The sequence below is a fragment of the Chinchilla lanigera genome, unplaced genomic scaffold, assembly GCF_000276665.1.
Source record: "Chinchilla lanigera isolate Chin_1 unplaced genomic scaffold, ChiLan1.0 scaffold00080, whole genome shotgun sequence".
NCBI classification, from domain to species: domain Eukaryota; kingdom Metazoa; phylum Chordata; class Mammalia; order Rodentia; family Chinchillidae; genus Chinchilla; species Chinchilla lanigera.
This window is the reverse complement of record NW_004955481.1, coordinates 791219-806633: the sequence shown is the minus strand read 5'-3', so window position 1 is coordinate 806633 and position 15415 is coordinate 791219. Positions and strand designations below refer to the sequence as shown.

Below are 15415 nucleotides of genomic sequence, written 5' to 3'. Positions count from 1 at the left end.
AAAGGAAAGGAAAGGAAAGGAAAGGAAAGGAGGAAAGAAGAAAGAAAATAGCTAAGAAGTGTTGCTGGTGCTTCAGAGAATTGGAACACTCGAAGACTACCGCAGCTGAGCCTGTAAAATGGTCTAGTCATGCTGGAAAAGGGTCTGGCAGCTTCTCAAATAACGACCATCAACCGATGAACAGAAAGATGTGATGTGTCCACAGAATTTGGCAACGAAGAGAAATAATGAATAATGTACTGGTACATGCTATAACATAGATGAAGATGTATATTAATCTTAATAAAAGAAGTCAGTCACAAAAGACCACATTTGTGTAACCGCATTTATACGAAATGTCCAGACAGCTCAAATCCACAGAAACACAAAGTGGACTGCTCGCTACTTAGGCAGCAGGGTGCTGGGGAAAAACCAGAATGAGTGACTGCTAGCTTTCTTTTTAGTATGATGAAAATGTTGCCATGTGACTGTGATAAGAGTCATACATCTCAGTGGATGTACTAAAAATCATTAAATCCTGTAATTTACATGGACGAAATTACATAGTATATTAATACACTGCTGTATAGTAACCTGGTTCAGTATTGCAGAAACAAGGGAAACCTGGAAAACAGAGCCTCAGCCTTTATAGTACTATCAATTCCACGAGCAAATTGTTCCTGAAGCCCAAACTACTGCTGGATTTTTCAGATATATATTTACCGCTAAGTCTGTTTTTTTTTTTTTCCTACCAGTATTGGGGTTTGAATCCAGAGCTACATTCCTACCTGCCCCCTCCCCAATTACTTTTTAAGAAAGGGTCTTACCAAATCTCTAACTTGCTCTGGCTGGGCTGAAGCTTTTGATCCTCTTGCCTTAGCCTCCCAGAATACTATGACTGATACTGGCATGCATGCCAGGCATGCATTACCACACTCAACTACTAAATCTGAATTGAGTTTTTAGGTACTTTAAATCAAAGCATCCCAAATGATACAACTTCCAAAGTAAAAACCGCCTTTTGCTCCTGTCTCTGGCAACAGGGCAAATTTAGGTGAGCATCTAGTACTTTAAAGCAGAAGATATTTTACCTTGGCCTCCAACTGGTTGGCAAAGAAAGGAGGGTTGCACATACAAAAGTCATAGATTATCTCAGATTCTTCTTTAAGAGCATCCATTAGGAGTGTCTTCTGTGGTACTTTTACCACTACGAGAAAAAAAATTAAAAAAGGAACTGTTAACTATTAATCCAACAGTGGTTCTAAAATATGTGCACAAATACTTTGACACTACTCCTCTTCAAGGGATGCAGTTTATAATTTTCCTTCCTTAGAGCAGGCTTTACTTAGTGACTTAATTTTATTAGACAGAGTACGCTGGGGATGACAGCGTGTCATGAAAAGCGGTATGGCTTCCTCCTTGCTTTGTCACAAGCACCTGCTCTAGGAGAGGCCGGCTGATACGGTGTAAGGACCCTAGGAGCCCACATGGCAATGAACTAAGAGTTCACTGTAAAAATGTCTGTGTGAGTGAGGCATCTTGGATACAAATCTCTGTTCATTCATCAGTCCTTCAAATGTTTATGCCAACATCTTGAGCATAAATGCCTGAAAAACAGTGAACCCAGCCACCCAAGGTCCTAACACATCCAAACTATGAAAGAACAATGTCTACTCGTTAAAATTGTTATATTTTAGAGTAATGTGTTATACAGCAATGAAGAATTAAACCAAATGCATCAGTAATATTAACATTTCCCCTTAAAATATGCTAAACATGACTGAGAAAAGCTTATTTCTTTTGTAACAAGACATAATAAAATCTCTTTTTAAAAAAGTGAGAACAACTTTATACATACAATGGGTACAAAAGATAAAAATCAATCACCAGGGGATTTGGTTATTTCTACCAGAATTCTGTGCACTAAAATTTAAAAGAGTATAGTTTAATCAGTAATAGGATTTCTTTCCCTTCAAAATCTTAGTGACTCAGTCACTTCATAGACAGCAGATTTTAATACAGCTATTCAAGACAGCTATATTCTATGGAATTTCATGAACGCCGAATTACCAAATACTGAACCACTGAATACTTGGGGAAATGAAGGCTTTATTAGATTCCTGGAAGACTCAGGTGACAACATGATTTTCCAATTGTTTAATATATATTGCTATTGCTTCTCGGCCCCTTGGCTAAGATCAAGTGTAGTATCTGTTCTTATCAGCTTAACATACATTGCTGATTGGTGAACAATGAACTTAGGGCCAACAGCACAATAACTCGGGTCTAAATGAAGCTTATCTAACAATCATATTTTCTCTGTAACGTACACTGCAGCCTTCCTGCAGTTAGTAACACAACGCAATACTTTAACACTATGTTTAGGGACCATTTTAAATAAAAAATCATCAATAAAAAGCACAAAAATGCAAAAACCATGGCACTAGATAGATCATGAAAACGATACTTGGCACAGTATGACAGTGAAATAAGGCCAGAGCACTGCCTGGTTCAACTTCCGCTGAGAACACACACATCAGGCAATTCAAAATTTGTGCCTCCTTAAAAAAAAAATAAATTGAACCAGGCGTGATAGTGCACACCTGTAATCCTAGCACTTGGGAGGTTGAAACAGGAGAATTGCCAGTTTAGAACCACCTGCCTAGGTTATAGTGAGTTCAAGGCCAATCTGAACTACACAGCGGAACCCTATCTCAAAAAACAAAAAACAAACAAAACAAAAAGTATGCCACTCCATACACATCTGTGAATCACCATGAATGCACCATGAGTATTGATTTGGGAGTTAAAAATAAATTTTAGCTGTCAACAAACTGACTCTACAGTTAATAGAGAGAGGCAAAAGACCCAGACTAGTCAATACAATAAATACTGAAAGAACCAAGTCAGAGGACTGACACTACCAAATTTCAAGACTGATTATAAAGCTACAACAATCAAGATGGTGTGCTAGCCAGGCGCGGTGCCCCGCACTTGTAACCTAGTGCTCTAAGGCTGAGGCAGGAGGATCACTGCAAGTTTGAGGCCAGCATGGGCTACAAAGTGAGTTTAAGGCCAGCCTGAACTGTATAGCGAAACCCTGTCTCAAAAGCCAAAAAGAAGATGGTGTGGTATTAGGAAAAAGATAAATCAATGGAACAGAACTGAGAGTACAGAAATAGACCCACATTAATATAGTCAACTAACTTTTTTGGAAGCGCTGGGGATTGAACCCACTGCCTCATGTATGCTAGACAAACATTCTACCAAACAGTACCTCTAGCCCTTGGTGCAGCCACCTTGGAAGACAGTTTAATGGTCTCCTACAAAATTAAACATACCAAACTGTACCTCAGTTGGAGAATAAACAAACTGCGATTCCTCTAGGATGGGCATGGTGGTACACGCCTATAACCCCAACATTCAAGAGGCTGAAGCAGGAGGAATATGCAAGTTTGAGGCCAGCCCAGGCTACACAGTGAGTTCAAGGCCACCCTGAACTACGTAACAAGATCCTGTCTCAAAAGACAAAACAAGCCAGGCATAGTGGCACACATTTGTAATCCCAGCACTCAGGAGGCTGAGGCGGGAGGATCACTGCAAGTTCAAGGCCAGCCTAGGCTAAAAAGTGAGACCCTGTCTCAAAAAAACAAAAATCAAAACAAAACAAAAACCAAAAACGAATAAGCAAATAAAAAATTAAATAAATAAAAATGTAAACATTAATTAAAAATTTTTTAAACAGTTAGGAATACAAAGCCAAGCATAAAGTTTGACTCCCCCCCGCCCAATATCAAAGAAAGAAAGCAAAAGAAAAGAAAGAGATAAAAATAATTTTTTAAAAAAACTTGTGGTAGCCAGTTATGCAGATCAGTGGTCCAAATGCATGCCTGGCAAGCACAAGGTCCTGAGTTCAATTCTGGATAAAAAAAAAAGAAAAGAAGAAAAACCTGTGGTACACCCAGAGAATGAAATATTAAAAAGGTATGTGCTAACGTAAGTTACCAGGGCTGGGAATATAGCTCAGTGGAACCGCACCTGCCTGGCCAGCACGAGGTCCTGAGTGTGATTCCCGGTACCAAACAAACAAACAAACAAACAAATAAAGTAAGTTACCAAACTTGAAACACCATGGGTAAAATGTGAATGCATATTACTACATGAAAGATGCCAATCAAAAAAGGCTCTATAAATTGTATGACTCCAACTATATGACAGTCTGGAAAACACAGTTTTATGGAGACAGTGGTTGTGCCAGTGTGGCCTGAAGGATAAAGACACAGAGCACAGAGGGATTTTCAAGGCAAAGAGATGATATACACGTCATTTTCACTTGTTTACAACCATGTAACACACAGCATCCAGACTGAACGTCAGTGTAAGCTGCCTGTGGGTGATAACGACTGTCAGTTGTAACTGGTACGTCCTACTCTGGGGGAGGAGGCTGTGCCTACGCAAGGGGCAAGGAGTACACGGAACTCTCTGTAACTTCGATTTTACTGTGCACCTAAAAATGATCTAAAAAATAAAATCTATTAAAATACACAAACAGGGGCTGAGGATATAGCTCAGCAGCAGAGCGCCTGCCTGGCAAGTGTGAGGTCATGAGTTCAATTCCAGGTACAAAAAAAAAAAAAAAAGTAAATTACACAAACAAAAACCACTTAACATACAACAAGTTATTTTTAAAATGTATTCAAAGCTGGGTGTGGTGGCGCACGCCTGTAATCCCAGGACTTGGGAGGCTGAGGCAGGAGGATCATTGCGAGTTTGAGACCAGCCTGGGCTACAAAGTGAGCTGAAGGCCAGCCTGAACTGCATGAGACCCTGTCTCAAAAAGGCAAAAAAAAAAAATGTATTCAAGAACACCTACTAAATAAATAAACTTCAGCAAGTAGGTAAATTCACAAATACAGAATTCACAAGTAATAAGGATCAACTGTACTAATTCTCTTTCTGAGTTAATTCTGGTATCAAAACAGCAAACTCAAATACAACATGACACTTCTAAACAATTATCAAAGTCTGTGTATTAAAGCAAAAGATAATGAGATGTGTTAAAAAGATTAATAAAGCTTGAAGAGGGAGTATTTTTTTGTGGTACTAACCTTTTATGAGATCAGATAAGTTATTCTGTTCCACGTTTTTCTTTGCATAGTTGAAACACATATCATCCACTTCTGTTGCAAGGAAATACCAGCCATTTAAGGTTGCTCCAAGTAAGGGATAGATGCAGGATGCCCCGGTTCCTAGTACAATGCAAAACACAGGCTGTACACCGTAGGGAGAGATGGGAATAATGACAAAAACACTATTCTTGGAATTCTCACAGCTAATAGTGTAAACCACAAGCTGGCATATACTGTAGCTACTAAAATTCACTAACCTTAACCAGCACCAAACTTCCTCGTGGACAGAAACCTTGCAGTTCTCTTTTGTATTGTTTTCTGTTTTGCAGGAGGCTTAAGGGCACTCAAGCTGGTTTGCAAACCCAGTGCTTTACGTATACTCAGCAAATGCTCTCCCACTCAGCTACGTCCCCAACCCACTTTTTTCTTTTTGAGGCAGGGTCTCGCTATGCAGTTCAGGCTGGCCTTGAGCTCACTCTGTAGCCCAGGATGGTCTTGAACTCACAGTGATGCTCCTGCCTCAGCCTCCCGAGTGCTGGGATTACAGGTGTGTGCCACCACACCCGGCCCCAACCCACCTTTTTGTATGTCTCCTATAAAATGAACTACATGGACTTCGAGGTCAAGTTACACATAAATGATTAAAAATGTTCAAAACTCAAATTAACTTACTTTATAAAAGTCTTTTATTTCCTTGCAGTACTCAGGAGTAAGTCCGAGATCTCAAGTATGCTAGGTAAGTGCTCTGCCACTCAGATAAGTCCCCAGCCCTTTTTTAGTATTTTGAGACAAATTCTCACTAAACTGTCCACACTGGCTGCAAACTTGTAATCGTCCTGCCTAAGCCTTCCAGAACGGCTGGTGGTCGGCTAGTGAGCGCCTCATTGTGCAGGTCTACCTAGCTCAGGCTGACGCACAGCTGCTCAAGTTTCTTAGGAGAAATCAATGCTGTTTGTTAAAATAGCACATAATATCTTAAAACAGAGCAGCACAATAGGAAATAGGGAGACAGATGTTTTGCAGATAGGAAGGGGACCAGGGAGGGAGGGAGAGGAGCAGGAGGGGAAGAGGACAAAAAAGAACTGAGATGTGCTATGTGCAGGCACCAACTCCCCACAAGGGATGTAATCATTAGGAACTGCAAACGTGTACTAATAAAAAAATTTTAAAAATTTAAAAATAAAATAAATCAGCATATATCTCATGCTCCAAAAGCAGAAAAAAAATATATAGGGTATAAATTTTTTATGGCACCAAATGGCTTAAATCCCCACATTTTGTAAACTGTCACTTAAACCAAAAGTATTAAAAAAAAAAAAAGAGAGAATTTTTTCTTCTTAGATGGGGAGACATGGAAAAATACTTGCTTTGTATCCCGAACATCAGTCATCTGCTAGCCCCCTACAGGGTCAAGGATGACATTCAGAGGCAATGGCTCTGGCAAAAAATCACTGTGACAACTACTTTTGGTTCTGAACTTGTATGTAGAAGGCTAAGCAATGAATGGACTGGTCTCTCCTCACCACAAATCCTGCTTTTACAACCACTGGTTAATCTTGGCCAATTGGAATCTACGAGGTATATCTGAGAAGAAAAACCAGAGTTTTACTCAAAGGCCTACAGGACTTAGTCTAAACCAGCTACTCGAAGGCCTGATCTCCCTTGACCACATCCTGCTCCAGCCTAGTCCCTAGAGATCCGGCAGGATGACGTATAGGCTGGAGGAAGCCCAGGATCGTTTTACTGCTTCCTTCCCTTGTGAGATCATCTCAACTGGCAAGAAGAGGACAAGACAATGACTGATGGCCACAACACTTAAACTCGTACGCAGTCACAGCGACTACTGCCCAACTTTCCTGGTCCTGGTGCCACTGGATAAACACCTCCTGGGGAGTTTGTGAGGTGGGAGGGGAGGAGACTAAACGCTCTGCAAACTCCTCTCAGCCGCCACAATTAGCCAGGCCTGCTGGCGCACCCCTTTAACCCGAGCACTTGGGAGGCTGAGGGAGAAAATCCTGTTGAGGCCAGCCTGGGCTCCACAGTGAGTTTCAGGTCAGCCTGGACTATATAGCAAGACCTTGTCTCAAAAATTAAAAAAAAAGAAGCAGCCACCCACAATCACTCAGTCCATCTAGCTATTGGGGTGGGCCACTCTTTCAGAATATAAGAATTTCAATAACACTTTCAGCTCTACAGGAGAAAAAAAACCAGATCCCAGGCCCCTGACTCTCACATGGCAGTTTCTCTTTGAAAATTGCAACTTCATGTCAAAGAACAAAGAAAGCGTTCACCTCCAGGATGATCAACGCAGATAAAAGACCTGTCCCCCACCCCGAAAGTTTCTCAGTTCTCAAGACCAAAGAACTTTCATTCTGACACTCTAATCCCCCCAGAAACCCAGGTAACCTTTTTAAGTGGGTAATAATCTTTATAATAACAAATAAAAATGGAAAGTATAGTCATACAATTAGAGCAAACTGAAGGAGTCTAGGGGAAAATTTTATATGAAACTCTAATTAGAATGAATGTGATTTCAGCAAGCATTGCCCCTTGTGAAGAGCTAAAATCCATTAACCTCCTATATCCCCAAGCTCTATTTTAGAAGGTTTGGGGCATAATTTAAATCAAATTAGCACCAACAAGGCTGTCAAGCTTTTAAGCTTTCTGGAACCCATCAGCCAGTCTTCTGCCATGAATGTAAGAGGGTAAGAGCTTTAGGTAAACTCTACTGTTTTTACAATGCTTAACTCAGAAGGAGTATCCAGAATTTTGAATGTTTTTTTTTTTAGAATTTTCAATGTTAAAAGACTTATGTATTCCGGGATTTGTTGAATATCATCCCACCCCATCCCCAGCTTTGGCTATAGTTGAGAGTGAGATTTGTGGCCTAAAGCATCCAAGGGCCTCAACTCACCACTCACTGCCGCCAGGACAGGCCCTGCGGCCGCATGTTCAGCTGGCCTTAGACCCTGACCCCATCTTTTGTCCCCCTGGACTCTGGGTCACCCTGAGACTGATACTATTAGAGGATCACATAGGCAGGACAGCTTGATTGCCTACATTTTTGAAATAAAACTGTCAACTTAAAAAAAGTAGGGGGGCCAAGGATATAGCTCAGTGGCATAAGCGCTTGCCTGGCAAGCCTGAGGTCATGAGTTCAATTCCCGGTAAAAAAAAAAAAAAAAAAAAAAAAAATTAGAATGGACCCTTGACTTACGAACTCCATCAGTTCGCAAGGACTGGCTGTAACTCAAGTTGGTGGTAAGTCTATTTCTTCCATAAGAAATAATGGAAATACCAGAATATGTTATAAACCTCCCAAAGCACCCCTTAACTAACCTTTTCCTAATAAAAAGGGTTGTATAATGTGAGTAATTTGCCAGAAACACCAATAATTTTCCTAATGTATTCACCAAAAAGTTGTAAAATGTCCCTCGTTTCCCAGAAACAACAATGTCATACGGTCCTCACCACTCAAATTGCCTTCTTTGGCTTGCAGGAAGGGAGTGTGGAATGGAAGGAAGGTGGTTACTGTTTGGAAGGAGCCCCCCTCCATAAAAACGTCAGGAATCTGGTACCCTTTCTCTTCTTGGGAGAGTCTATAGTCCACTAGGACCTGCTTTGGGCTCACTGGGTCTCAATGTTTTTAGTACTAAAAGCTAGGCTAAAGCTGTCTATTTCTCTTTTCTTTAACACTGTTCTGTAATATGACATGACACTGCCACTAAGCAGGTGAATAAAACGACTCGCTTCTTCTCTGTCTGGGTGGGTCTTCTCTACAAATGTTTGTAGCTCTGTCCATTTTGTCACGCCTTCCTTTACTTCAGAAGAACTTTGCTGCGCTGATTGTTGATGCACCCCTTTCTCCTCAGAAAGCTGCTCCACTGCCATGCTCTGCTGCTCAGCCAGAAGTTGCTGAAGTTCCTCTGTAGACAGCTCCTGTGAGTGCTCCTCCACCATTCCTCAACATCACCACTGTACCTGCAAGTCCATGGACTCTGCTAAAGTGACACTGTCATCCACCACACGGTCAGCTGAAGGCTCGGGCTCCTCTACGCAGCCTTTAAAACCTCTCTCCTGTATAATTTTAGGACATACTTTCTTCCAGGCAGATCTCAGTGTCCTTAGAGAAACACTGGCCCAGAATTTTTCAATTAACCCCACATAAGAAAGGATGTTGTAATGTTCCTTCCACAACACTTTAAGGGTTAAATCCGTGTCTGAGAGCATCTGGAAGCACTTCAGGAACAGCTCCTTGGTGTACACCTTCTTAGAGTAGCTATCACCTGCTGAGCCATAGGCTGCGGTAGAGGGGCTGTATGAGGTGGAGGGAACTCGACTGAGAGCCATGGGCATTCTTTAGCCCACTCTTCCAAAGCTCATGGCTGGACAGGAGTATTCTCCATGATAAGGACAGCCTTGAGTGGTAAACCTTCGTCCTCTAGGTACTTCTTTTTCTTTTTCTTTTTTTTTTTTTTTGAGACAGAGTCTCACTATCTAGTTCAGGCTGGCCTCAAACTCAGGGCAATCCTCCTACTTCAGCCTCCCAAGTGTTGGGATTACAAGTGTGTGCCACCATGTTCAGCCTAGATATTTCTTAACTGTAGGACAGAAAGCCTCCCTGTTCCATTCAAGAAAAAGTACTCTTGTTACCGCAGGCTTTTGTGTTAGATCTCCACATGACTGCTCACCTATTCTTCATGGCTTTATGTTTTCTGAACATTCTAGGGGCCTCACAGTGATAAACCAGGAGAGGTTTTATCTTGAAGTCACCACTCACATTAGCACATAGCACAAAGGTCAGCCTATCCCTCATAGGCTTTTGGCCTGGCATATTTTCCTCTTCTTGGGTACGTATGTTCTCCTGGGCATTTTCTTCCAGAAAAGGCCAGTTTCATCACAGTTGAAAACTCCATGAAAGCAAAAGCCATTTCTCTGTGTCACTGTTTCAAAGTGCCGTATGTCATTTTCAACGCCCTTGCATCAGCACTGGCTGCTTTACCATGCCTAGTTACAATACGAACCCTACTTCTCGCTTTAAAATTGTGAAACCACCCCTTACTGGCATGGAGTGTTTCACCACTATCACTTGTTGGTGGATCATCCTTTACCAGATCTACATTTATATCCCGAGCTTTTCACAAATTATAGACTCAGACAGGCTATAACCTGCCATCTGCCTTTCATTTATCCACACTAATAACAGCCTTTCTACCTCATCTAACACTGTCGATCGTGACTTACTAATTTGAGAAGCCCCTTTAGTAACACTAGCTCCCTTATACAAACCTTTTCTCTGAGGCTGGGGTCACAGCTCAGTGACACAGCACCTGCCTAGCAAGCGCAAGGTCCTGAACTCAATTTAGAGCACCAAAAAAAAAAAGAAAAAAAAAAATTCTTTCCTCTGCAAGATTGTCGAGATGGTGGATTTCAACATGCTGTATCAGTGAGCTCAGTCATACACACACCACTCTGATATTTCTCCACAATTTCCTTCTTCTTTTTGATTGTGATTGCTTTCTTTATATTCCCTTCCTTCCTTCCTTAGCTTCTTTTCTAGCTTTTTGGGGGCCAGTGTGATAGCAATAACCATAGCGATTATATAAAGCATCGACTGAAATCACATCCACAAACACGCATATCTGGCTCAGACTGATGCTTATTACACTTATATGTGCTTTTCTGACACCTCGAGTCTTTGTTTACAACCCCACAAGCGGCCAGCATTTAGCTCATAGCTCAAAACACTGGTCATAATGGTTTGGGTTTTTTTTGTTGTTGTTGTCTTTTTGAGACAGCGTCTCACTATGCAGTTCAGGCTGGCCTTGAGCTCACTTTGTAGCCCAGGCTGGTCTTGAACTTGCAACCTTCTGCCTCAGCCTCCTGAGTGGTGGAATTACAGGCTGCATCACCACATCTGGCCACTTTAGTCATAAATTAAACCTAGAATTCTAGTCATAGCCCAAGTTGTTCATATGTGAGGCCACTGTAATTCAAGGGTCTACTGTATGTATTTATTCAGCAATATTCCACAAATCATTTGTCTCTGCAATTTTGTAGAAGACAATGGCATTAATCAAATAATTAGATGGTTGTACAATTAAAAACTAAAATAACAGCAATGATGGAAGAAACAAGGTTTTCAGAGAGCTTATAGCTCATCTTAGGCCAGGACAGTGATGGCAAACCTCTTAGATCTTTTAATAACGAATAACTGGCTGTGGTACCTGTACCATAGGTTCACCACCATTAGCCTAGGAAGTCAAAGAAGGCTTTTCTGAGAAAAGAACTGAGTTAAATGTAGTAAGAAGAAGGAAAAGGGAAGGTGGGGAAGTTTCAGGCACAAGGAATAACACATTTAGTTCTTCTTTTTGAAGAATTAAAAGATAAGTGCATCCAGTTGTGGTGGTGCACGCCTGTAATCCCAGCACTCAGGAGGCTAAGGCAGGAGGATCGTCGTGAGTTCGAGACCAGCTTGGGCTACAAAGTGAGCTCAAGGCCAGCCTGAACTGCATAATGAAACCCTGTCTCAAAAAAGACAAAAAATAAAAAATAAAAGGTAAGTGCAGAAAGCAAGGGAAAAAAATCTTACTATGACAAGGCTTAGAGAAGCCAAGAGAAGAGGGCAAATATCAAACAAAATCCTAATTGTCTAAGTCAAGGTTTGGGGTGTTTATCACAAAAGCAATATGAAGTCATTAAAATAGAGAAAATGTGATCAGATGTGGATTTATACACATTTTCTGAATGCCATGTACAGAATGGAAAGGAGAGGCAATTGAGTGGATGACAGCACACCAGCTGTGATGGTATTCTAGAGACAAAGTAAGAGATGACGATGACTTGGACTGGAATGGTGGTAGCAGGACGGAATGAAAAACATAATTGAAGACATATTTAAGAAAGCTGGCTATGGTGAATGCAACTGTAGTTCCAGCTACTTGGAGAAACCAAGATGGGCAAACTGCTTAAACTCAGCAGTCTGAAGCCAGACTGGGCAACACAGAGACTTCTGTCTCACAAAGAACAAAAGAAAACCAAAAGACCCAATAACAACACCATCAAGAAATATTTAAGAGATGCTGCACCACTAAGAGAAACAGATCCCAGGTCTGATTCCCGGGGCTCCAAGAAGAACTCGACAACTGCATTCATCTGCTACCACTGTTAAAAGCCAGGCCACCTCAAGAGGAACTGCTCTGGGAGGTCCCATGGGCCATGCCCTGGATGCAAAGGAGACCACTGGAGATCGGTCTGCCCTCTGAGGTGGAGGCCCCAGAGCTCAGACCCATGCTACCAGTTAGTCCAACAGGAATGAGAGGGCTTGGTGCATGGTCTGCCTTCTCCCTTTGGCCAGACCGTCATCTCCAGCGAGGAGTCCTGGGTAATCATGACTATGGAGGAACAAGAAAACAGCCTGTTGCTAGACACAGGTGCAAGTCTCTCGGTCCTTCTTTTCAATCCTGGCCTTCCTTCCAGCCATCATACCTCAGTGAAAGGAGTCACTGGTGAGGAGGTAATATGCTATTTTTGACAACCCTTAGGCTGTAACTACTTATTTATTTATTTTTTTTTTGGTTTTTGGTTTTTCTCCAGTACCGGGAACCGAACTCACGACCTTGCGCTTGCTAAGCAGGCGCTTTTGCCGCTGAGCTAAATCCCCAGCCCCAGGCTGTAACTACTTATTAGATCCTTCTTGCATATCTCTGTCTTCCTGAGAAACCACTTTGAAGATACCACCATGTATTACAGCAGCCACTGATATTTTCCTACTAATCTATCCATAACTGTGTTAAGTTTGTAATGTTCCTATCCTATTTCATAAATGGATATATGATTATTATTATGTGTTTCCTACAACAACCATTGAGAATAGTTAATGATTTTTCAATAGGTCACTCATGTATAGCTCTATTTATTTTCTTTAGAAGCCACTTTGAAGATACCAAAGTATAGCACAACAACTCTTGATAATCTCCTACCTCTTTTGTCTCTAACGCACTATTATTTGTCTATTTGTTTTCCTGAGAAACTATTTTGTAGATAATAATATGTAAAACGATAACCATTGATAAATTCCTACCATTTTGTCTGTAATATGCTAAGTCCCCCCTATTATTATGTTATCCTTGTTTTACTCTTTAAAAAAAAAAAAAAAAGAAATATTTAAGAGAAAAATCAACAAAAAGCTAAGCACAGCAGTGTTTAAGGATTGAAAGGAGGGGAGGAGAATAGGAAAAAGTGAGAATTAAGATATATTATGTACAGGTATGTGCTCTTTGATGAATGTGATTATTGTCTCGGTTACTTTTCTCTCATTGCAGAGATGAAATACCTGACTCCCAGAACTAAGGAAGGAAAGGTTTATTTAGCTCACAGTTTGTGGAAGTTTCAGTCTATACTAGGCTGGCTCCAAGGCAGAGTGGCATATAGCAGAGAGCAACAGAACATGGCTGCGGAACAGCAAAAGCAGCAAGAGAGAAAAAAAGAGAGAAAAGGGAGGAGCAGCAGCTGGGAGAGCAAGCCTCATTCCCTACCTTACATTGTATGCAAACTACCCGCCCCAAGGTGGGTTTAGCACTCACCCATATTCCCAGCATTGGACCATGGATCAATGCTAAACTCTAGAAACCCACCCCATGACTGCATGAGGCTTTGGGGGGACATCCAGATATAAACCATAACAATTATGTATAGCAAACAGTGCTAATAAAAAAAGAAAGCAAAGAAAAAAGAAAAATGAACAAAATCTAGGCACAGTGGTACATATCTATAGTACCAGCTACATGGGAAGCTGAAGCAGGAAGATCTCTGGAGCCCAAGATTTCAAGGTTATCACAAAGAAAAAAATCAGTAGGAATTAAGTGTTGAGCATCCTCAGAGAGAATGAGAAGTAAATATTAAGGATGACAAGGCAGATGTGGTAGAACTCACTGAAACAAGAAACAAAGGAAGAAAAATCAGGATTAGGAAGAAAACCTGAATTTGTTCCTGGACATGGCTGAGACTTTTTTTTTTGAGACAGGGTCTCACTCTGTAGTTCAGGCTGGCCTTGTCCTCCTGCCTCAGCCTCTTGAGTGCTGGGATTACAGGTGTGTGCTACCACGTCTGGCTAGGTATTTTTGAGATAATCAAGTTTCTCATCTGTGTGAGCCTAATGAGTTGCAGGAATATATAAACAATGGACTTATTTGCATGAAGGTGAGAAATGAAATCACAGATATAAGTGAAATTACCAGAGGAGGGTGCTGAAAGAAACAGGTTAAAGACTGAAGTTTAAAAAATAAGAGTTATCGGGCCAGGGATGTAGCTCAGCAGCACAAGCAAGTGCCTGGCAAGTGCAACGTACTGAATTCGATTCCCAGTACAAAAAAAAAAAAAAAAAGGATTATCAACATCTAATGGTTAGATATGGGAAGGTAAACCTCAAAGTTAGAGAAGAGGGAGTAGGAATGAACAAGGAAAACATGAAAGCAAATAGGGAATAGTACTTGAAAGAGAAAGGAGGGTCAATTAATGCTGCTAAAAAGATCATGCAAGATGTTCCCTGGAAATGCATGCAAATGTCAAATTTAAACATTTACTATAATCTACAAATTGTGACTGCTATTAACTGTCCTATATTTAGAAACAGAAACTCAGAGGTGTTGATGCAATCCTTCCTATAGGAGACTAGTAAAGGCCACAAGATTAAAAGTTAAAACCCTATCAAATGAAAAGATTCAGCCAGGCCTGGTGGCACATGCCTGTAATCTCAGCACTTGGGAGGCTGAGGCAGGAGGATGGTTGCGAGTTCAAGGCCAGCCTGGGCTACAAAGTGAGCTCAGGCCAGCCTGAATTGCATAGGGAGACCTCAAAACACCAAAAAAAAAAAAAAAAAAAAAAAAAATTGGCTATAACAAATCATTAAGAGATTTAAGTAGGCCTCTATTCAAATTCTTGACTGTCCCCTTACTTTATAACTATAAAACATCATGGCTTCATATCCTTTTGTACTTCTACTTACCCTTTCAAATGAATAAAATAAATAGCTTTCTCTACTGTAAAAGTTTACAATTAAGAAAACATCTTACTTTAACTCAGTGACTTTTTTTCTTTTTATCTTGGATGCGATACCCTCTGTAAATAATTATCTAGTAAGTTCCTTGAAGTATTCAGGACCTTAGGCACATGATCTTTTTAATAAAAGGTTTTTTTGCCGAGAGTGGTTGTACATGCCTATAATCCCAGCATTCAGGTGGCTGAGGCAGAAGGGTCCCCATGGGTTCGAGGCCAGCCTGGGCTACATAGCAAGTTCAAGATCAGCC

At 41.0% G+C, this 15415-nt stretch overlaps 1 protein-coding gene across 2 annotated transcripts in view; it reads right to left on the bottom strand.

The window, feature by feature from the left end:
• Mettl16 (methyltransferase like 16) overlaps positions 1-15415 on the bottom strand; it is a 74270-nt gene that overhangs the window by 29666 nt on the left and 29189 nt on the right. For both annotated transcript variants that reach the window (XM_005402584.1, XM_005402583.2), the window contains exons 4-5: positions 5088-5228; positions 1071-1186 (exon numbers count right to left, since the gene is read on the bottom strand). In XM_005402584.1, the coding sequence (XP_005402641.1) occupies positions 1071-1186; positions 5088-5228 (257 nt within the window). The remainder of the gene's footprint in view (positions 1-1070; positions 1187-5087; positions 5229-15415) is intronic.